At 41.8% G+C, this 23,545-nt stretch overlaps 1 protein-coding gene across 1 annotated transcript in view; it reads right to left on the bottom strand.

Moving 5' to 3' along the window:
* Window positions 1-3,915: 3,915 nt before the first annotated feature.
* LOC119194099 (potassium voltage-gated channel subfamily D member 3-like) overlaps window positions 3,916-23,545 on the bottom strand; it is a 51,207-nt gene continuing 31,577 nt past the window's right edge. The window contains exons 3-8 of the mRNA XM_037448180.2: window positions 16,938-17,100; window positions 11,678-11,779; window positions 10,288-10,314; window positions 7,870-7,962; window positions 7,188-7,414; window positions 3,916-6,523 (exon numbers count right to left, since the gene is read on the bottom strand). Coding sequence (XP_037304077.1) covers window positions 6,280-6,523; window positions 7,188-7,414; window positions 7,870-7,962; window positions 10,288-10,314; window positions 11,678-11,779; window positions 16,938-17,100 — 856 coding nt within the window. The 3' untranslated portion in view covers window positions 3,916-6,279. The remainder of the gene's footprint in view (window positions 6,524-7,187; window positions 7,415-7,869; window positions 7,963-10,287; window positions 10,315-11,677; window positions 11,780-16,937; window positions 17,101-23,545) is intronic.

Genomic DNA, 23,545 nt, shown 5'->3' with positions numbered 1-23,545 from the left:
TTTCCCTCCTCTGCTTCCCCCCCCCCCCCCCCCCATTCAAGAGGAGCGCATCCAACTGGCCCCAATGAAGGACTGACTCTCATCCCAAACCAGGCTCCGTCATTTACTAACTAGCCCCGATTCGTCCACTGCAGCTCGCAACGACGTCCCGCTAAAACATCTGGACGTATTTTGAATCAAGATTCAAAGAATTGATGGTACTGAAAGATCAAAAAAGTAAACACCTGCTGTCACCGTAACACTGTAGAATACGGATTCTGGAGCCACTGCTGCAGCTCATTGGCCTGGAGGAGGAAGTTTGAGGAGGAAGTGAGTAAGAGAGACCAGATGTCATCAGGCTGACCACTGGGCCAGTTTCCTGGCAGGCTTTGCTGTGGTCACAGAGGAAACACCTGAGCCGCAGGCTTGTGTTGCGTGACCCGGATGTAAATGCTCTTTCAGCGAGGGAAGGAGAAGTTGTCAATCCCTCCCTCACAATATGGATTTGTCATTGATGAGATGTAATCAATGACACAAAGACAACGTTCACTCGATCTCATCCGATCTGAAAACTATATCAGGTCGGTTTTACTTGATGGGGAAAAAAAAGAAGAAAGAAATTTAGAGGAAACTACTTAATTATTAAATCTACAATTAAATGGAAATGTATTTTATTGTGTTTTGCCCTTAGCATTGGGGAAAATGTGCCAAGCAATTTCATTGCATTTCATCTATTTCATAGAATAGCTTTAGATTGGACACAGTTATTTGAATATTCATGATTACAGAACCTTCTCGTCTTTAGAAGATATGAATCTAATGCTCAAACAGACTCAAATATAAATATCCAGCTCTGTAGTGCAAAAACAGCTGAGGTAGACAGTAACATGTCCAGTCCATGGGGTGGCACATGATGCATCTCATACATGTGAGGAGACTTGGTGCCCTCGGACATTCTTCTGTCATCTGGAACCTTTCCTGTCAGTCCTGATGTTTGTTATGCATCAGAGAGAGAGAGAGAAAACCACTCATCTCGGATTCCAAAAGCACTGAAAGAACGAAGAAAATCCTCTGAGGATTACTTAACTTTTGAGAGGAAAATTTTTGCACGTGTCATTTGGATATATTCAGTACATTGAATATTTATAGAATTCTTACAGCCAGTTTCTGACCTTTCTGTTTGTTCGGTGTTATTTTGAGTGCAGCTTCTTTCTTTAGTTTTTTTGATAATACACTCATAGGAAAAAGCTTTGAGCATGAAGACGCAGCAGTCAGTGACAGGAGGAGTTCTGGGTCTAATTTAAAGTCCAGCGAGCTGCTTTTGCGATTCAGAACAATTTCCCCACAAATGTGACCTCCGACCTGCAGCTGCTTCTCCTGCATGTGTCCACTTCCTCCCAGCTGTCAGTGTGCCCCTTTACTGGATAAGGAAGCGTCTCCTCAGATCACTGGAGCAGCAACAACTGCTCAACTACGACTGCTGACTTATGGGTTATATATAAATACACGTACACAGAACATAGATAGATTTGGGCTGCGTTTGAAGTGGCATCAGGTACTTTAACGCTTTCTCTGTCTACGTGACAGCGGTTATCTCTTGGTCTTATGTCATGTCTCTGTACTGAAGTAGTAAAGAGGACATGCTTCCATGTCTCTAGATTTGAGAGGAAACAGGAGGAAGCACTGTGAGGATGCAATGATTTCCTGTCAACGTAGCGCATCCATTCCCAAACGGTTAAAGACGTCATCGGATCACATCAGTCATTGAAATGATTTTATATTATCATGTCTCCTTTTTCCACTTTTCATTGCATCATTGGTTAGATGTATTAGATTGCTTGTGAGATGGCAACAGGTCACAGATGTAGTAAACATTGTAACTGGTTCTTTGAGTTTAACTGATATTAAACAAAGTGGATTAGAGTTGATTAGTTGAATGGCAGAAAGTTGACCCTCAACATTATTGGTGATAAATGAATTGTTCAAGATATGTTACGTTAATTAATTGAATATCTTTCTTTTTTTGACTGTTGGTTGAACAAAAGAAGATTACCGCTTCACCGGTTGCTACGATAACTCCATCCTCATATCAATACACACATATGCACTTCTAATGCAATGTGCAATTTTGATATTAAATGTCATTTATTTATTTAGCTGACGCTTATAAATTAGGGTTTATTAGGATCACAATCTAGTGATTATTTATCTTTTAGTCTATTTTTAAGCAAACCTACTACTTTGCAAAAGCTGTTAGTACACCGCCATCTAAAGGTCAGGTGGCGTCTCCACAGAACCTGCTGTGTTAAAGGCTAAAGCAGAGTGTTTGGTTTGAATCCGGTTATTCAGTTGCATGTCAATCCCGAACTATCTTCCCCCTCGTTTCCTGTCACATGTCTGCTGTCAATTCTCAAATCAAGGCTTGACAAAGTTGTGTTTGCAGGGCATCACAGCGTGGAGGCTTCTTTTATTAATACACATTCAAACCGTAAAGAGGGCCGTAACATCCTCACTTGCCCTCCTTGTTACTTGATATATTTCGGCTTTGCACCGCGTTTAATATCCAGACTGAATCAGTTATAGTCTGCCTGAGTCATCCAGCTCCTCCGTGTGAAGACATGAAGAAGACAACCGCTAATGATGTCATACGCTGTGAAAGGTAGGAGTGTGTTTTGTGGCGTGCAATGAGCTCACTGCACCACCTGCTCAAATACACGAAAGGGGTATTTAAAAGGTGCGTCAGACACAACTTCTCTTTGACTTTGTGCATCGCGTCATGTCGAGCAGTAAGACGTTGCTTTTGCTGGATGTTCTCTATCTCGGCTTTTGCAAAACTTTGTGTTCACCTAACTAAGTCGATCACATGATGTTCATTCGTTATTTTGTGGCCACAGTTTGGATTTTGTGTCGTATTGAGGTTCATAAAAAGTTAGGATCGTATTAGCGTATTAGATAGTATTGTTGTTACATTAAATCACTGAATAAGTCTATAATTAAACATGGTTGATGGGGATAAACTGTCAAATGCAGCACTGATAGTACAATCAATACGGTGTATAGGAATTGTGGGTTAATAGAGCATCTTTACTCTTTACAAGAGATGAATTGTGTATGATACTGCCATCTAGTGAGACATGTACACAGCTGCAGATCAGAATTTATAGTTGGACTGTGTAATACAGTAGTTTCAAGGATGTAGCTTCTCATTGACTGGTTCCCTACGTGCATTGGTAGAGAAAATATTCCTTCCTTTCCTTCAGTTAAAGAATATCACTGTTTGAAAAACCCACACCCAAGTAAATGTCTTGTGTTGATGCTCTCATAAAGTCATAGTAAAGTCATAAAAAGTTCTAACGTTTTTTTTTTTAAAGTCATATATATGTCATTGAATAGTTTATCGAAAAAAGTTAGAAAAAGTAGTATAATATGTCATAAAAGCATTTAAAGACAAAAAAGTCATAGTACAATTAGTAAAACAAACAAACAAATGAGTTATGGTAAAATTTGTTGACAGAGAAAAGAAAAAAACGTTCATTGCAAAGCAACAGTATAATATGTTAGAAGGCTTTAAGAGTAGAGTATCAAGGTCAAAGTTAATCATGTCAAAAAAGTGACAGTTTTGCATGTCCAAAAAACATGAGATCTCATCACACGCACAAGAGCTGTGCCGAACAGCAGGACTGACACTTAAAATAACCATTCAACACAAACATCTATCCATTCACATGTTTTGCTGCTTGTGACAGGATCGAGAAGAAAGAAAACACTCAATTCTTTCGTAGATTTTATTTCCCATCTGAAACATCAGCGCCGTTATAACAAATAACCCGACAGAATACTAAAAACACAACAAACAGACGAAGAAAAAGAACGAAAACACACATAGCAACGCCAAGACTTTTATAAAAGTCCCCCCCCCCCCCCCCTCCCCCCACTCAATGCCTGCGGAGGCAAGTCCATCACATAAAGAAGCGATGAACAAGTGACGGTTGTTGAAGCCTGGTGGTGATGGATGGTCAAAGCCCTACTGTGTGTGTCTGTGGATACCGAGATCCAAGTTAGCAAGCCCACAGCAGAGGCCCGCTGTTTAACAGTGAGACGGAGAAGGGTCCATTCGGTCATTTTATCCCACGTAGCAGCAAGAGGAGTGCCACTACTCGGTTGTTCTTACAAAAGGACGTAGTAGAGTGACCAATTTGGCGTACCTCGGTTTTTAAAACATGACAAAAGAATGACAGGAATGCCACACGCAGTACACCGATACAAACGAAACAATTTCACCCGGTGCTTTGTGAACCAAAAACACGCTAAAGTTAAATCGGAGTCTCGCGTTAGCAAAACAAGACAAATAAACACATTGTTTCACACAAATAACAATTGCACACTTGGCCAGTAAACACAGACTATTTCAAACATCGACTTTAAATGAACAACAACGAGCAACAGGATGCGATTCAAATACTAATGTAGGAGTAAGGCCATAAACCGGAACCAATCACCGCTTAGTTTCAAGGTCACAATGCGTCATTCCGTTCATCCGGTGACAATCTTTTGGGATTATTGAGCTGATTATTTTTCGCCTATTGTGGAGCTTTCCGTCCCAACTCAAGGTCCTCTGAATGCTTGTTGCTGAGGCTTTCAACATCATTTCACAGAATGGAATAGCACACCAACCAGAGGATTATTTTTCAAGTGTATTCCTGCATATTCTCAATTACTTTATTTCCTTTAAAATTGTGAATTTCAAGTACATTGATAATTTAAAGAGACTTTCAAGTTGCCACTTTGTCAACCGACTCTCATCAGCTGTGAAATAACGTCCTTTCATTGATTGATTTTTTTTCTAGAATTTATCTAGGGGACAGAAACAGAGAGAAGACTATATTATTATTGTTATTTCCACCCAAAACACCAGTGCTGGATTTGCCAAAATAACTGATATATTTGCATAATTTTCCCTTGTTCTTTCCCTTTTTGAAGCTTCACAAACGTTTGCCTTTTACCTTTAAATCTCTGGATTTACAATCCCCATGTCCCCGTCCTATATTGTTCGTGGGGAGGTTGTTTAACATGAAAGTGGTGCAAAACCTTTCGGTCACTCCAAACCCAAAAGGCCGACATCGCGTTCACAATCAACACGTAACACAGTACCGTTTCCTCCTCTTCGGACAGCGCAGGAAGCTTTTAATTACTGGTACGGGGGGGGGGGGGAAGCACCGATCACATTGAGAGAAACTGGATATAATTGAATTACTTTAGGATAAGGCAGGACATATTTGATCATTTTCCAACAAATCCCCCCCAAAAAGACCAAAATAGAAAAAAAACAGTAAAACACACGTTTTTCTATTACAGTAAACAATGGTGCCGTAGTTTATTTGACGTGTACATCGACATGCTGCGGCTTAGAAAAGTCCAAAATAACTACACTATGAACTCCCGTTTGAGAAACCTTTGCTAAAAACCAGCACATGAGGGAATAACAACCCTTTTTCATTTTGTATTTTTTTGATAAAACATTGTCGTTTCATTATTAGGAACAAAAATGTTTGGGTCTGAGGGTCAGAGAAAGGGGGATCACCTCAGACCAGCTAACAAACTTCAGTGAGGTTTTTGTTATTCACAATTAGAAAGAAAATAGAGAATAAAGCTGGACTCATTCTTTTATATAAATATTAAAAGTATTTTTTTTTTCAGCTGGAGTTTTTTTTTTTTTTCACTATCAAGTTGAAAAAAACATTTGCTTTGTTTCAGTATGAAAACCTGTAAATGATGAAATCAGAGTCCGGTCAGCCTCACTGCCTGAAGTCAGGAATATAAACAATGAAGCAACTAAAAAGCACAGTTTGGTTTAAGTCTTTGACACCTTGAATAGATACAAATTTGAACAAAATGATTCAAAACAACTCACATTTCAGCGATATGACATTAGCAGCATCGTAGGTACAGGACTTAAAATGCTGCTTTCCTTTTTTCATTTTTCTTTAGACAAACACAAACAAGTCCAATCAAACTTTGGACGATTTCTCTTTAGATGAAGCGTGAACTCGTCATACACCAAACGCCGTGTGACGATGATCCGGACACCTTAAATGTGCAATTCTTTTCCACAATTCTTCGCTGTTAAAACACCTGGACTGCTGTTAGATTAGAAATGCAGCAACTTTGTTTGTGTCTATCGCACACACACACACACACACACACACACACACACACACACACACACACACACACACACACACACACACACACACAGTGTCACACACTCCTCATTGCCTTGCATCCGTCAGCCGGGGCGCTTCACAGGGCAGAGACCCTTATGATGTTGACGGCGGTTGATGAGCTCGCAGCGGTGGTCTGGAGGCCCGGAGCCGCGCGGCGAGCCGGCTCTGGGGGCGGCCTCCTGTGCGGGGGGCGGCGCAGGCTGTCGCCATCGGGCGTCAGGTCGGGGGGGCTCGGGAGGCTGATGATCGCCGTGGTGATCCGGCTGCCTTTGCTGTTGAGCCGGCCGCTCTCGTCGGTTTTGCGGTTGAGGTTTGATCGACTAGAGGAAAAACGGGAAAAATGGGCAGAAAAGGTAACATTCCATATTGTTCTTCTATTGCACTGTGAGAGACAAACGCATCTACAAGGTGAAGAACAACAAATGGGAGGAAGACACGTCCCATTTGAGTAATTAACAAATAACAATATTGTTCACGTTTCCTCTTTTGCTGCATAATATGCAATGTTTCATATATTATTGTTTGTTGTTAGTGCTGTCAAACGAGTAAAATATCTAATCACAATTAATTGCATATTTGTATCTATTCTAAATGTCCCTTTGTTTATTTTTTTCTCCATGATTTTGTTTTCAGTTTAATGCTCTTATCAACATGGAAAAGTGGATTGGCTCGCTTTTTATTTTGTTTTATTTTACTGAAAAAAAGACATTCCCAAACAGGCCGGTACGAAATAAAATTATAAAGTGCACATTTCAGGTAAACAAAAACTCAGCCTAGTTAAAGTAGTCAGCAGTTAAACCATGGCTAAATATTTTCTTTTGTGTGAAATGCTTTTAGTGACAACGTTCAAGTGTTATACCATTCGATAGTAAGCAGTTTAAGCTGAAAATAAAATGCTATTTGACACTTTTTATCCCCATCCATATTACTGCAAACCTTTCTTCTTACGTCTCCCCTGGAGGAGCAGCTGTCCTCTGCTGTTACCTGGCGGTGTGTGACTGTATGTGGAGGGCGCTGAGCTCCTGCAGGGGCCCCCGGCGCGTTGGGGCGGGGAGGCCGGAGGCCAGAGGAGCGTCTCTCCTTGCCCCGCAGCCACAGCAGCTGCCCGCGGCGCCGCTGTCCTGGGTGCAGACGGAGGGGCTGCGTGACGTCTGTAGCGCCGTCTCCAAGCAGTTCTGCTGGTACATCTGCTCGTCCACAAACACGTGAGCCTGGAGGGGGGAACAGGAGGGCGGCTTAAATACCCACGGAGGTGTTTGTGCAGGGAGGGGAAAACAGACTGGGAAGTAAATAAGAAACAGACTCATGGGACCCGGGGGGGTGGTAAACAACACTATTTGATGATTAAATACACAAAAGGTGGATAATAAATTGGGATGATAATGACATACTAATGGTTAATTCCCTTAGCGCATATGCAGAGACCCTGTTCTATAAATATTGATTGACTTTGACAGCAATAAAACTCAATACATTGCAAATAAGAAAATCTGTGTGTACAAACAGAAATATAATATGACAGTACTCTGTTCTGAGCCACGTTTGAAAAGTGCACTTTCCTGATGATACTCACATCATTTAACCGTAGTGAGATTTCAAATCCTGTTAGTTAATTTTACCTTGTAGCATTGTCACGATAACAACATCATTTCAACAGTATACCCACAGTGGTTTTCTCCAGACAGTTCAGTAGGTGGTGATGTTGGCTCTCTAACAGAGAGGTGCACTTGGTCAGCTTCTGCTCATCCTCTTCTGTATCCTAAGTAAGCAACACACACACACACACACACACACACACACACACACACACACACACACACACACACACACACACACACACACACACACACACACACACACACACACACACACGTAAGAGATGAAAGGTATATATTATACCTTTATTAATAATAAAGGTATTTAATATTGATGAATGGTGACAAATTACTCATTAAAGCCTCTCACTCTGTGGAGCAATTAACTTTGTCCTCACTAATGTAAGTTAGACGTGGCTCTTTCGTTCTGCTTTATGTTCACTCTCAATTTTGTTGTTAGCAGGTCACCAAAAGTTCCAGGTGTTTGCTTTCGAATGACTTAGAGCCAGTGAGAACACGTGACTCGATCCTTCCATTAATAACAATTGATACCATCAATGGCTTGCGTTTGGTTCGCTGTGTCAGACGAGAGCAAATTAACTCCCACCTCCAGTTTATTGAACTACAGAAGGTCTAAAGCTGTGTTGTTATCAGCTCTCTCATGAAATGATCCAAGTGGGTAGAGGTGTGCGTCGTGTGATGCTCCGGGCAGCATGACGGTTATTGATGTATGAAGGTTGGAAAAACACAACTAAGAGAGGGATGAAAATGTTGGCATCAACCCCCCCCTTAAACGAGGCTTGGTGTCAAAGCCCCAGCTCCAACACAGCTTAGTCTCAAAGTAATCACAACTGCCAAAAAAATCATGAGAACTGAAAACAAATAAATTCCCTTTCCACGGCGCACATTGTGACTCAAAGAATTTGTGTGGGTGGTGATCCAGCCCAAGGACTCTCATTCAGACACATGAACAATACAGCGATGTGGGCACGACAAAAAACTACGCCTTCCGACTCCTTGATATGTAGATCTGCCCCCGAGGCAGAAGTCCTCTCGAATGAATGCTACAGAGCGAGAACAGTGACGAGGTTCAAGGTGGTTTCCATGTGACAACGGAGGCCGATTCGAAAACGATCCATCTGGAAAGTGACCCTGGTTGTATGTAAGTCAAAAGTTTACCTCAACGTCTTGTCTTATAAGTGAGTGTAAGTCAGCTTACTCAACTTCTGATTGAGAAGGATCGGCTCTTTAATTACTAGCGATGTGGTTGATACAAGCGAGTAATACAGAGAATAGTTATTATGGTATATTTCATTTTTAGCTTTATTATAGATTTGAATGTGATGAGAATTGGGACATGGACACATTTGTTGAAAATTCTAGTTAATATTTGTCATGACTAACAGATGGGAATACCTCGGTTTCTGCTGAGCGAGTAAATGAATAACTTGACAAATCAAGGTAACCTGCAGGACTGTTCATCATGCATAACCACCTCCAAGAGCTTAGTGATTTCAGTTACAGATCAGCTATTTTTTTATTTTACATGGCTGCTTGCTTAGACTTAAAGGAGCGTTCTTCAATGTGAGAAACTATGCTTCTTATTTTCCTGAATTTGTACTTTCTTATAGTAAAGTAAATGAAATGTGCTGTGGCATTTCACCGGGTGTATTTAGACCCCTGAGTGTCCGATGTGGGAAACAAAATGTTGATTTGTTTTCAGCCTCGTGGTTGTGTGACCCAGCGGTTGAATTATTGTGTCGTGGTCATAAACTTCATTCTGTAGAGATATTCCTTTGAGGCATTCTTTAGAATTAACAAGCATGGCGATGGACCTGATGTGTGCGCACACACACACACACACACACACACAGACCCACAAATATGCCATGTGGGCCTGTGATTGGCCCTCAACCACTGGGGCACCTCAGAACTAAAATATATCACAACTCTACTCGGTGAAAAGCACCTAGAGGGATCAAGCTGTAGGGTTTTTCTACGTGAAGTTTGGGGAACAAAAAAAAAATCTGAAAATGTATAAGCTGAAAAAGACCAGCCGGGCCAGAACTTCTAATCCAACTACAGGGGGCGAGAGGGCCGGTGCTTCTATCATATATCTGACTGACAGCAGTGACACCACCCTAATGTGGTGCGGCGAGACTGTGGCAGCCTCGTCACACACACACACACACACAGACACACACACACGCAGGGGGGGTGTGAGTCGCTCAGCACTCACAGATGGCGTTTATATGATAATTCTAACCACTTCCAGACACCCATGAGCTTTCACACCGGACTCGATTAGATCCAAATGCATTTTTAGTAACAATCTGCAAGGAGGAGGGGGGGGTCACCGGCAGCACAGAGTGACGGACTGGATGGAAGCGATACAAGCAATTTGCTCGTACATTACCAGGCACGTTTTTTTTCACGGTGGTGACGAGTAGCAAGCGAAAAAGGGATACGACATGGTGGTGGTTGCTTACTTTGAAGAGAAGACAGTTGGTCGACGCCTGCAAGTGGACACAAAGAGAAGTACATGCGTAGGTTAGGTTAATGGCTTTTGGTTAAGAAACACACTTATTTTACTTTCAGAGATTTAGATTGAGAAGATTGTGCTGCAGTCGTTTGTGATTGGCTGCACACTCGAGCCCAGCTCCTCCTTTCTGCTCCCCAAGGCGTCACATGACTCCCCCCTGTCTCCATCTGATCCGTCCAATCCGAAATCCCTCACTGACCCGACCGATCCCTGTCCACTTAACACTACAGAACATTCAACGATCACACCTCTGGCTTAAAGCCTCATCATGTAAACGTAAGATAAAGATAACAGAAGATAAGCATGAATAATATCGTCACATTTCATCACATTTTAACCATTGTGTTTAACTCAGTTCTCTATTGTCCAAAATCTGAATGTTTGCCGCGCAGGGCTGACGTAGGTTCTTTGCTCATTCCCTACCTGACGGCAGAAGAAACTCCCAAAAAACCCTCTTTGGGGGGAAAATTGGGAGGAATCCATAAAGGACGGCAATTAGCACCCATCCCCAGGTTTTAACGTTAGATTGTGGCAGCATGTTAATGTGTACAGTAATTAAATGACTTAAATGACTATAAATTGTGTTTGATTCATATTACAATTAATTTATCTAACATGCTAATGTATTAACAACTATCTAATAACACAAAACCTACAATTCTAACACTAAACATTATAATTTCCAGGTGTGCTCTACTGCTTCAACCAGGAGATAATTAGCCCGGCATGTCCAGGGTATTAAAATAGCTAAAAAGTGAATCCAGGCTAGCTGTTTCTCCTCATTTCTGTCAACTAAACTGAAAGGCTGAGCGATTTGTAAAAAACTCAAAATACTGCAGGTTAGAGGTATGATGATGGCAAAAAACAAGAACATAACAATGCTGCAGTTGCAGTCAGTGTCAAGTTGTCTGCTTCCCCACTGTTCAGTCCCGAAGTGTGCATTAACCATCAGAGCAACACAACAACAATGAAAAGTAAAACAACCTCTTGAATGGGAAAAAAAAAACATAAAGATTCTGACTGATAGCGGCCACACGGGAGATCATTGAAATAACTCCTCTGCTATCACCGCTGCCCCCAATAACAACCGCAACGTAATGACTCCAACTTCTGTTGCTTTTTTTTTTTTTTTCATAGCCTCTAAATGATTTCATTTGCTTAATTACAGCGGTAATTGCCGGTCGCGTCGTTGTGCTGATGTTGAAGTTGCTGCTTCCCAGCTGTTGAGTTCCCAATGAGCACAAACGGCGCGTTTGAAAAGGAACAAATACGATGGACGTCCCGCTGACATTTTCACCCCGTTTTAAAGTGGAAAGTGACCGGTGAGCAGCGCTCACCGTCAGCTCCAGCAGCTCGTTGAGCAGCCCGTGGCGCTTGCTGTGGAGGAAGGCGTTGGCGCTGCCGGACTTGGATATTCTTATCCTGGCCAGTCTGGCTTTCTGGGACGTGGGAAGAAGAAGAGGTCACAGGGTCAGACAGAGTGGGCGGGAGTTCACGGGAGATGAGCAATGCGCCGTTAAATGAGGAGAAAACTTGCCGACTCATCAGACAAACTCTGCAGTAACGAAGAGAAGAGAACGAGTTATAAATACTATTCTACAATACATGGGTACAAGGTAGAGATCTAAAATACCGGTTTATCTCAGCATAAACCTTTTTTAATGCAAAAACACATACATTATAAAACCGCATTAACAATTAGTCCTGATTATTGGGAATCACATACCAGTGGATGCCAGTTTCATAAATGAAACAAACAATTAACAAATTATCAAAGACAAAGGTCATATGGAAAATAGTTGTCAAGAAAGATGAAATAATTATGAATGTAATAGTTAACTTTAGCCCCAATGAGACATGAGGACACACTTTGCCTTATTTGCCAGATTTAGTGTTGATGGGGAAAAAAAGTAGGCGACTCAATAAAACTCATTCAATGATTCTGTGTTATTCTAAATTGCCATTTGTTTCATCCTGCACAGTCAGGTAAACCACCACTTTGTGGAAGCTAATGGAACATATAAATTAAGATTGCCTCTTTGAAGCTGCGTCCTACATTCTAAAATGCTTCAGTTTGTTCTTTCCACCGTCAGGTAATGACAATTCAAACTGAACCAGAATCCATAAGATAAGCAGAACCACCCAAAAACGAAGCAAAGCCCAGCTGCTCATGCAGTTTATATGCAACCGAGTCACACTAATGGACTGCATTAGTGGTGATTCTACCCATAAGAGGCTGCCACCTGTCTGCTGTTCATGAAATGTGTTCAATTCCAAAGTCCCAGTTTCCCAACTCCTCTTTGTCTACAATCAGGCGCAGCAAGAAGACGAGTGTGATAACCCCCTACGACAGAGAAATGTGATTACTTAATAGGGCAAGAGAGAGAGAGAGAGAGAGAGAGAGAGAGAGAGAGAGAGAGAGAGAGACGGACGGGAAATGAAGAGAGAAATCGGGTTGGGAGTTTCTTTAAATGAAGAGGATACTAGGACCACTGCATGCGATATAAAGCGGCCTGAAGTGCTTCTGAACACGTCGGGTGAGAGGATCCTTTAACCCTCTCCGATAAACGCATTTCAGAAACCAGAGACAGGAGGAGCAATATCTGCTTCCCGGACGTGAATCAGAAGTAATGGAATTATTTCAGAAATTGTCCGTCAGGCTGTAGATACCTGCCAAGGTGTGAGGGATCCCGGGGACTCAGATGTAATGATAACAATTGTGTTTGTACGTGCACGGTGTGTGAAATGGAGAGAAAGAGGGGAAGGAGGGGGGGGGGGGGCGTTAACTTCTTCTACCTAAAGCAACTCCAGCTAAAGCGTGAATGCATTTGAAAGGGAAAGCGCTGTCGTAGGCCGCCTGCGTTTCCTATTGATCAAAAGGTTGACTTGACGGGGGGAGGAAGGAAAAGAAAAATATGAAAGAATAATTAATGACCCTGCTGATGTGGCGTGATGAGTATTCATCTTTTCTGATGGTCCGCTGAGCCCTAATGCTTTGTCTGAGGAATCTTCAGTTCAGACGTCTGAGCAGGTCGAGTTGGGAGGTCTCCAGAGACGCAAGTTTTGACTCACAAACCAAAGTCCGGCTCTGCGTCATCACCACGTCTGAGATTTAAAAAAAAGGAAAGGGCTGGTCATTCATGTTTTTTTTCTCATTTCGGTCGAAATTGCTCTACGGCTCGTCATGCCTCGCTGCAGCTCACATCCTAAAGATCAAACTGAGGTCAATTTGATTTTGTATTGCAAAAAGAGTCCAAAATGTCTGACTGAAAAGATTCTGGACCCCACATTTACCTTAAAGTTGGACTTTTATGTGTAAAACTGGTGAAGCTCCTTTCTTAACTGAGGGTGTGAAGGATGAATCATTTTGTTCAGATCTGTATTTTTCACTCAAGCAGGAGTAAAGTGCGCTGATGGGGACCTTTTGGATTAAAGTACATGCGCTGAGCTGCTAAGCCCTCGCGGCAGCCCGATGGTGTTTGTGGGAACGACATAAAAATAAGCGGCAGCGGCCGTGATCACGGTGATGAAGGGACACTTGGCAGAGTGCCACCCTGCGTGTCCCTTTGGTGCGTTTCCCGGGGCAACAATTGAGGGTGATGAGAGCGTTTTTCATCGCAGGGGGACTTCTTTGAGGCAAATCACACATCGAGCCTGGATGGATCTCCTCAACGAGCCCGGTGATGATGGATTCTTGTGATTTTAACGTTCTTTTTTTTTGGTGGTTGGTGGTCTTGTTCGCTCGATAATAATCAAGCCTACTTGCTTCTACATGATCTCCCAGAAACTGGGAACTGCCGCATATATAAAGCTTTTTCCTTTCCTCTCTCTCTCTCTCCCACCAGGCCTCCTCCTTTGTGTTCTTTTTTTTTTTTCTTCCCGCTTCTTACTTCATGTCTGATCTCGTTCTCTCTTTCCTAATTTTCTCCTTTCATGCTCTTTTTTTTTTTTTTTTACTTTCTGCGACATCCTGCCAACTCTCAGTGCAGCTCCACTTGACATCCCATTACGGCGGTGACCTCGGTCCATTTGCTGCCTCCACGTCAAAGAGGCTCTGACGGCGACTGCGCTGCGGCGCTTTGTTGTGCGGCGATATGAAGAAGAAGATGAAGAAGAAGAAGAATAAGAAGAAAAAAAAGTCTTCTTCTAGGGAAGTTTTCTTTCTGAAACACCCTCAGGGAATTAGGGATATTATTATTAGGGGTTATTTCACAGGCTAGTTACTCTATTTGTGGGTGACTGCACATGGAGAGGAGACACTGCACGCTCCACAGAGGCCCTAACACACACACACACACACACACACACACACACACACACACACACACTATACAGTACTTAGTAGGGAACGGCTATCATTAAATCCAATTTAGATTCTCTACTTTCTATTTTCTGACTGTGAGGCGACAATGGGTACACGAGAAGACCTTTTTTGCGAAGTCAAATCCCCGTACGACTACATAATTGTAATGGGAGCCTGGAGCAGCCTGTTGTTAGAGGAGAATGAAGACGAATGAGACATGGAGAGGAAGGTAAGGCCACGTTCTTTATATAAAACCTTTCCTGCTCTCCCTCATTCTCTTTTTGTTCTCAAACACACACTATTGAGGAAAAAACAGTGGGCCAACGGGGTTATGAGGGCGTTTTTATGTGAATAGGTAAATAAAATTGCTCACAGTAAATGTGTTGGTAAATTCGCTGACCTTTTACAGTTGGACCCCGAATTCAAGACACAAACAGACAATTACAGGAAGCAGCAGAGTCGCTCCTGCAGGCAGAGCTCCGCTTCCATCGCACCAACAAAATCTCCTTTACTGGCGGATAAAAGAATTCTCACTTTGTAAGAAGATTACGGAGAACGGAGGAAACAAAGACCTTTCTACTGCTTGCGTGTTGTAGATTTAATATATCCGCACAAACATGAAATAGATCTTTGGGATGTATTAGAAGTTTACCTTTTTTGTATATGGGTTAAAAGAAATAATTAAAAAAAACAGTTTGTCCTTCCGTCCGTCTATCTATCTATATGAATTTTAAGAAATTGTACTGTCTTACTGGTGTTAACAGTTCATCATATATTTTGGAAAACCACCTTGCAACAAGGTCGATCCTGTGTAGTTTTTTTGTTATGGACGAAATCGTTTTGTTTTCCTGAACTCTTTTAGACCTTCTTGACCATGTCGGCTCAAAAGCTGTTGCTGCTGTTTCCAGGGTCAACGAGACACTTTGAGTTAAAGCACCTTGAGCTCCTCTTTCTGCTGTAAAAAAATCCAGTTAGGTTGCAAGACTCCAGAGTGAGTCTTAAACATTGTGAAACTTGTGCATCGGTGGTTTTAATTTCTGGTCCCTCATGACTACAGCAAAAATAAACTGCATAAATATATAATTTCTTTCAAATTGTCATTCAACATTTCAACGTTTTTATGAATTAATTCCTCATTTAAAGTAGATTCCGTGTCTCAGAGTTTCTCCTCATTAATTTAATGGGGCAGATAAACCAGAGGAGTCACTCGAAAGAACTACATTCAAATTAGTTTTACTGAGGACTTTTACTTTCCCTTTGTGGTCTAAAACATGTTTTGCAAATGTGTAAATGCAACATTTCCCTCAGGGGAAATCTCAAGATCCATTTAAAACAGTAGTTTGTGCTAAAAGGTCCCACAGAAATGCTGCTAGAGTGTAAATTAAACCAGGTTGTTTGTTGCTGTTGAATTACTCTTATGTTTGAATATTAGAAAACGCGTGTCGCTAAATTAACAGAAATGACAAACTGTCCTTCTGGGCTGTAAAATGTTTGGTGGTGAATGAGTTACAAATACACTTCCTAAGATACTCTGTCCTCCCAGTGCTTTTGGTCTCTGCTGCTGTCGGAAACAGTTGCTAGGCAACAGTTGACTCATGCCCACACAAAAAATAAACAATATTCATCTGTATTAGTAAGAAGATGGTGCTTTACTTTAGAACATATTTACTTGTTGTTTTTAAGTGATTACCCTAACCTAACAAAGCTTCGTTACTTGAAAGTGGGAGACACCATTGGGTAACATTATTGGTTTAATAAACCGTCTCAGTAAGTTTTCACTATTTGTTTCCGCCACTATCGCGTCTAACGACGTGTTAAAAATGACCACGATTAAGATGCTTTTTTTAATCTAAACCTTATTTGGCCTCTTATTTTATTTCCTGTCATTTCAAATCTATATATCAATGAGAAAATGGGACATTTTTCATATCGGATTCAAGCCAGACATCTCCCTCCCCAATTAACTATCAGCAGCTGCTCTCTAACTTAATAGCTTTCTTATCTTGAAGGTCGAGCCCACTGAGTGAGGGCAGTGAGTGGATAGCAAACATTTAGTACTTGGATTTAAGAAGGACGTTGAATGATGTGGACGTGAAGGGCGTAAAAAAAAAAGTCCTCTCCCCGAGTGTGTGTGTGAAGGTTTTAGGCGGCAGGACTTAGATCTACGATGCACACCCACATTTCAAGTGTTTATTATGAGTTTAATTATTTCAGGATGCTTTTAATAAAGTTTGTTTCATCTTTCCAGATAAGAAAAGCAACACACACACACACACACACACAAAGAGCTTTACCTTCTGAGCGCGGCGCTTGTCCGCTCTCTGGTTCTGGTGGTAGATGCGACTGAAGTTCGAGACGATGACCGGCACCGGCAGAGCGATCACCAGCACGCCGCTCAAGGAGCAGATGGAGCCGAAGATCTTCCCGGCGATGGTCTTTGGCACCATGTCTCCGTACCTGGAAAGGAGGCTGATGAGGTTAGACGAAGCGCTGGAACGGCAACATGCCGTCGACCTGACACAAGCAAGCTGTGTATCCGTCCACATGTGTTTCTGGTCATTTTCAATTAGGACATATAATAGAGTCTTTGCATAGGTAGAAAAGATGGCATATCCAACACGTCACTATGAGACAGAATGTAGAGGGTTTTTATTAACCTGCATGCCACTCATCACAAGGGTCAAATAATGTAAGAATAATCAGAAGAGACTAATTTATTTCCGTCATGAATCAAAGCATCAAACCTGCTGCTCAATTGATTGTAATGTTGTCACAGCCTCGTAGGTAAGAACACAACGTCAAATTACTTTCATTCAATAAAATAAAAAAAAAAGATCACAAAACGGGCACATCTCTATCTCCATGCAAAACCAGCTTTAAATTGACTTTGTCATTTTTATTTGAATTTCATTTGCCGGCGTCAATAAAAAGTGAAATTGCAATAGGAGACACCACACTTGAGTCAATGAGGATTCATAGTGGTCAGTTTCAATGGTCTATAGTGAAACCTGCATGAGGGATTTTCTTTGCAGCTGTTCGGTGGCAGCTGAAGCGAGCCGCAAACCAACCCCCGAACCTCCCATTTAGTTAATCCCCAAATATAATTAAGGCAGCTTTAACTATTACGTCTCCAGTGAATGGCCTTTAAAATAACCTTTGAACTCCCGTTGCAGCCAGCTTCCTTTGGGCGTCCGATAATTCGATTTTTCACAGGTGACTTGGCTGCTCTTTAGATGCACAAAAGTACACAGTCAGGTCCGCTGGTATCGCTCCAGCTCAGCCGCCGGGCCAACGCTGCGGACCACGGGGGAGCAAATCGATTTTTAAATATGAACTTTCAGGACGAGCTTGCAAGCAGGTGGGAAAATGACACTGAAAGGATCTTCTGCAGAGGTGACAGACATCAGGTCTAAGTAGTCTCAGCAGTGAAAGTCAACGTTCAATGGTTCCTGAGGGAAAGATTGGGAAATAATAAGGGAAATACTGTAATTTTGTGTAAAAGTGCTATGTGGCTGTTACTTCAATCAAAGCGACAAGACAATAAGCAGACTGAATTTGGGAGGAGGGCGTGAAACATCTTCCCTATTGGGAAAAGTTCTTTGGTCTTCTTCAAATAAAAAATAAATAAATAAAAAAACCTCCAATCTCTCCAGGAGCCGTTGTTCTTGTTGCTTCTGCGAGCAGCTCGTCAAGTCGAGTGAATATTCTGCACGAGGCACCGTTCCAGCAAACATTCGGCGGGACCATTTTCCTCAAGAGGGCCACTTGCGAGAAACGGATGGAGCGGTTTGATTTTGATCCCCGGCGTGTCTGTAAAAACACTTGCCCTTGTTCAGAGGGCCCCTTCCCCCCCCACACCCCGATCCTCTCCGGTTGTTTGGCCTCATCGGCTCATTCTGAGTTTCCTCTCCACTGCGTCCTCCCCTCAACGAGACTCTTGACAGGAGGTGGGCCCCGCGCACCGCTGACCACCGTGTCTCCTGAGGGCCGCTCTCCGCCCAGGCGTGGCTGCTTTCCAGCTCTCTAATTTTGTGTGAGGGGCCAAAAAAGCGCTCACTTTCCTTGGTAAAAAGTGCTTTAATCGCCAGACTTACCTGCTCCTAACTACCCACAGTCTGAAGAGCTGTGTGTGGGGGGGGGGGGGATTATCACAAAGCCAGCCTTCTGCCGTGCCTGAACAAATATGCAGGGAAGATCGTGATATTGCTCAAATCCATTTTTGGGATTGATTTTTCATAAAATCTTTTTTCCTCACAAAGTCGAGAGGAGCACAAATGATACATTTACACAATTAATTAAAGAAGTGTTGAACAGACTATACATCGACTTTCTTTTGTATTCATGACGGACATGACCAGCAAAAATGTACACTGAAATCTACTATTTGGAAACTTCCAGATAAGATGGATTTATTAATCACGGGACAAAAGGTGATATGAGATGCCGGTTTCTTTTCATACGCCAATCCACTTTTTTCACTCACTTTTTTTGTTTGAAAACTCCTAGCAGTCAGGCCGATTTGAACTGCAAGTGCAGAAGGTAGAGTCAGAAATATGACGGGTGATGAACAAGCGATGGGGATTTGACCACAGGGCTCGTATTTATTGTTGCCAGGTTGTGCTCCTCTGCAGATCAGACAAAGGGTTTCACGGTTCTCTCCGCTCACTGGCTGTCAGCCGATGAGAGACGGCCTCTCGGTCTTCATGCCCACTGTGATCTGTTAAACATCCGGGATATGGTGGAAGGAGCTTCGCATTTTGAAATGAATAAGTTCACAGCAGGGTGTCACCATTGAAGACATCAGAGCACTGAAATGATGAATAGTTAGTTGTGATTTGATCTCAGGCAGCAAAAGAGGTTCTTTCTGGCCATTTATTCCCAGCAACCACTTTCTTTAATTTAATTTGAATTGCTGATCATTTCATTTCTTCATTCTTGTGTTCAAAAATAATCCTCCACTGGCTGCCTTTGCACTACAGCGCACAAATGCTACTCCGTTCCTCAAAATGCTGCATCCGGTGCGTGCAAGGCCACATTCCTGGAGGGTCACCTTGTGTTGTGAATGTGGTTGTTTCTGCTGGTTTAGCTGGGGAATCATTGGGAAGAAAGACAAAAGTATCTGCTGCAACAATAACTCTGCAGAGTTGTTTAATAGTATTCAAATCCTGCTTCTGTCATTATTATGTAAATATAGGATATAGCGTACTAAAAGAGTGGATGAAAATGAACAGAAGGAGTTCAAAAACCACATTAACGCAAGTCATTACAACAATGCAAAACGACCGAGAGTACGTTTTTTAATACAAAAAAATAGGAAGAGCATAAAAATAAATGGATAGAGATTGGATTGCACCAGCGGCTGCACCATATCGTGGGAACCCACGGCCCCGTTTCCTCGGGCCAGATCAACACTCAGACTCGCTCCTCGCACGGACTCTCTGCTGCCAAAAAGAAAATTACAACTAATCGCTTTGTGTGGATTTTCTCATTTCCTCAATTTTAATGTATTTTGTGACTGATGCGTCATGGCTTTTATAACCATTCTGTATGTGGAAAAAGTAATTTATTCCCAGTTCATGCCAAGCCAGGCCTCTAACAACACCAGTCGATATCTATTTGTAGCATTCAACAGTGTTCAACGAGACAAATTCAGCTAATCTCATGCTCGTATTTTGCATAAACAGATCTATAAATTTGCATCGGTTTCACACAGCATGTGGGGAGCTGCTGTGTGAAATGTCAAGAGTAAGTAAACTATTGCCTATTTAAATAATACGGATTCATTAGGGAGTCAATGACTTGTGTATAAATAATGCAAAACAAGACAGGTCAAGAAGGTCATTATGTCGCAGACAGGCAAACTTAGTGAATCAATCACAGGATAAAAGCCGTTAACCTTTTCAAATCAATACACTGATATGTGCCGCCATGAGAAACAGTCAAGTATAGATCAAATGAAGTAAACAATGAATCATTCTGGGTTGTTACACCATGCAACAAGGCACGAACCACAGCGGCGGGTAAAACGTCTTCTGCAGGGATTCATCACTTCGCTCTTCCCATCTGCCACGAGTTTAAAAAAAAAAGTGGAAAAATTTATTGTGAAGGAATTTATTCAGGCATGTGTTTTATCTTTTCCAATTTTTTGCTCTTCCATATGACAAACTCAGCTGAAGCTTCCGCAACGTGGGAAAAAACCCAGCGTGCTCTTGAGAGGTCTGCGAGGGGCTGCAAATGAAACACAACGGAAGCTGCAAGGGAACCAAAGCAATCAATCGGGCCTAATGGTCCTAAATCGTTACAGCTGTGATGAAGCACATTAGAAACCTTTATTCCGCGATCAGCTGAAGGACTAAACTTAGGCTTTTTTAAATTCCTGCCTTGAAAGGTAAAAAGCTTACTCAGTAATTACTCACTCTTATATATCTTGAAGATTTACCACCTGTGTGAGCTGACGGTGCTCAGAAAAAGCTTTAATTGATTAGACCGAGCTGCCGGTCATGTAAGTCATGAATCTACACACAAACGCACAAAGCAAAAGCACACGGTGGGTCGAGGTTTGGAGAGATCTTATTTGGTACAAAGACAAAAAGGGATGAAAATGTCTGCATTACGTTTCCATTTCCTCACACTTGAGTTTATGTTCACTTTGTACCAACTTTAAGTAGATTCATCTTCAACAGAAGCGTCATAAAAATATGCTTGTGGTGGTTATCCGATGCAATGGAAAATAATAATGGATTTATTGCATCAGGTTGTCACGTGGAGTGACCACAGCGATTGGTTGTGCGCTCGATCACATGACTGACAAAAGTAGTTCACTCTAGGGATTAAACAAAGGAGGTCGGTTTGCTTTTGGATGTTGGATGCGACAAAAAAGCAAATTCAGCCAAAAAACATTTTGCAAGTATTGAAAACAGCAGATGATGAATTCATGTCTTTAAAAGATGAACAGAAACACATTTAATATATTAATATACATGTCTCTGAATATGCAGTAAACAGCCAAAGGCTTCAAAGAGAACCAAGATCATTTCGGTTATTGCATGGCTCTAATTTCTGTAGTTTCTGCAATAGTTTCTACATATGAAAATAAGGCATTCAGAAAATTGTTGAATTCATGATGAATTTCTCAAGCTAAGAAACAAATGTAAAGTCTTCATCTAAAACAATTAATTTGAGGTTATGACTGAGCAAAATACGAACTGTTGTGTTGTTGAAAATCCATTTCTGAACTGATACATTTCAGAGTGAATCAAAGCAGATTCACTCGGGAAAAGAATTGTCTAAATTCTCTACAGTGCCGAGAGGAACTGCAGAGTTGTGCGATTATTGTCATTACCCCTTTTACATGATACCACAGGCCAGCCTTCCAAATAAATCGCCACTTGAGGCTGGAAGCAGTTCAACCAAGAGGAAAAGCCTCGAGATGAAGAGAAAAGACGACGGGGAATAATTCAACACAAAACATATTTCAAAATTCAATTTAAATTCTGATGATGTTTCAGCCCTCAGAGAAGGAGCCGCTGGTCCCGATGGAACCGCCACTGCTCCTGCCACAGGCTACAGTTGTGATGAACAACAAAGACTATAAAACTATTATTAAGAGGATATGAGAACTGCACATGTTGGTTTTGCCCGAGTTGATTAATGTGTAATAAGACTTAACAGTCAACTCACACGCTTTCCTTCCCCCCCCACAAGTAAGAAGCCGCTAAAGGTCAGACTCCTCCTCGCTGAACCATCGTGGTCTTGTTTGGTGCTCTTTCGACTTTCTTGGAGACAACACAGAAAACCAATCTGCACTCCTAAACCTCAAAAAAAAAAGAAAAGGGGAACATGGCCGGACCATCTTTCCAAGGGCGCTGCAAGAGTACACAACCTGCATTATTCATATTTACACACAATCTCACCTTGTTTTTTTTTTCTACTGAGAATAAGCAGGAGAGGGGACAGTAAGATCCGAAAAAAAGAGAAAAGGAAGAACGACGTGTGTTTGTGTGTGCGAAGGGTCTGCCATTCCACACGAAGGATGGCAAGCTGAGTGGGATATTAGTTTTGTGTGACCCGCTGGCAGTGAGCCCCATTCATCATGACCAATGTGAGCTCCTGGTTAAATTAGAAGGTGGTCCGTATGAACAGTTGGTCGTTAGAACAGGGAGTTTAAAAAAAAATCATGAATAAAGCTGATTTATCTGTTGGCCAAAGGATGATTTATGATGAGTAATCGCTGCCAAACAGCAGAAAACACTAATTGTGATTCATGTCTTTTTTTTTTTTATGACACAGGTGAGGTTTGCACAAGCAAACGCTCTTTTTTAAATCTCTGTTTAACATTCAAACGTCTTCGGGTCCAGCGGCAATCTGTTCCCTGTCCCAACTCGTTAAAATGCCGACACTTGGTTAGGACTCGGTGCCACTTTATGGCTCATTGGGTAGAACGGCGCGTCAAACTATGATGCTTCACGAAGCACACATGGTAATAATATTGGGAACGGAGAGAAAAACACCTTGAGGTTTGGATTGAAAAAGAAAAATAAACAAAAAAGACTAACAATACATCGTTGATTTCACACAGGATGTGAACAGTGGTTTGTTTTCCCGTCCTTTGTCTCGTCTTTATTCTACTCGTGCCGCCTACTGACCACTAAACTCCCTAAATACTCCCTGAAAGAGTAAATATCTCGCATTCAAAATGTTATTGCAGTGAAAGCAGTGGTATTATCAGCTCAATAAAGTCATTACTAGACTTCGTGGCCCCTACAAAAGGTCATATTTTCTTTGGAGGGAAGTTATAAAAAGATTGAATTGGAAAAGAAAAAACGTTGAACTCTGTATTTCATTTTATTTAGTAAGATATTGGATATTTGACCGTGTTATTTAAAAATGTTTGGATAATAAA

This window comes from Pungitius pungitius, chromosome 8 (genome assembly GCF_949316345.1).
Source record: "Pungitius pungitius chromosome 8, fPunPun2.1, whole genome shotgun sequence".
Lineage (NCBI taxonomy): Eukaryota > Metazoa > Chordata > Actinopteri > Perciformes > Gasterosteidae > Pungitius > Pungitius pungitius.
Note: the sequence above shows the minus strand (reverse complement) of the source record. Positions and strands in the feature narration are given on the sequence as shown.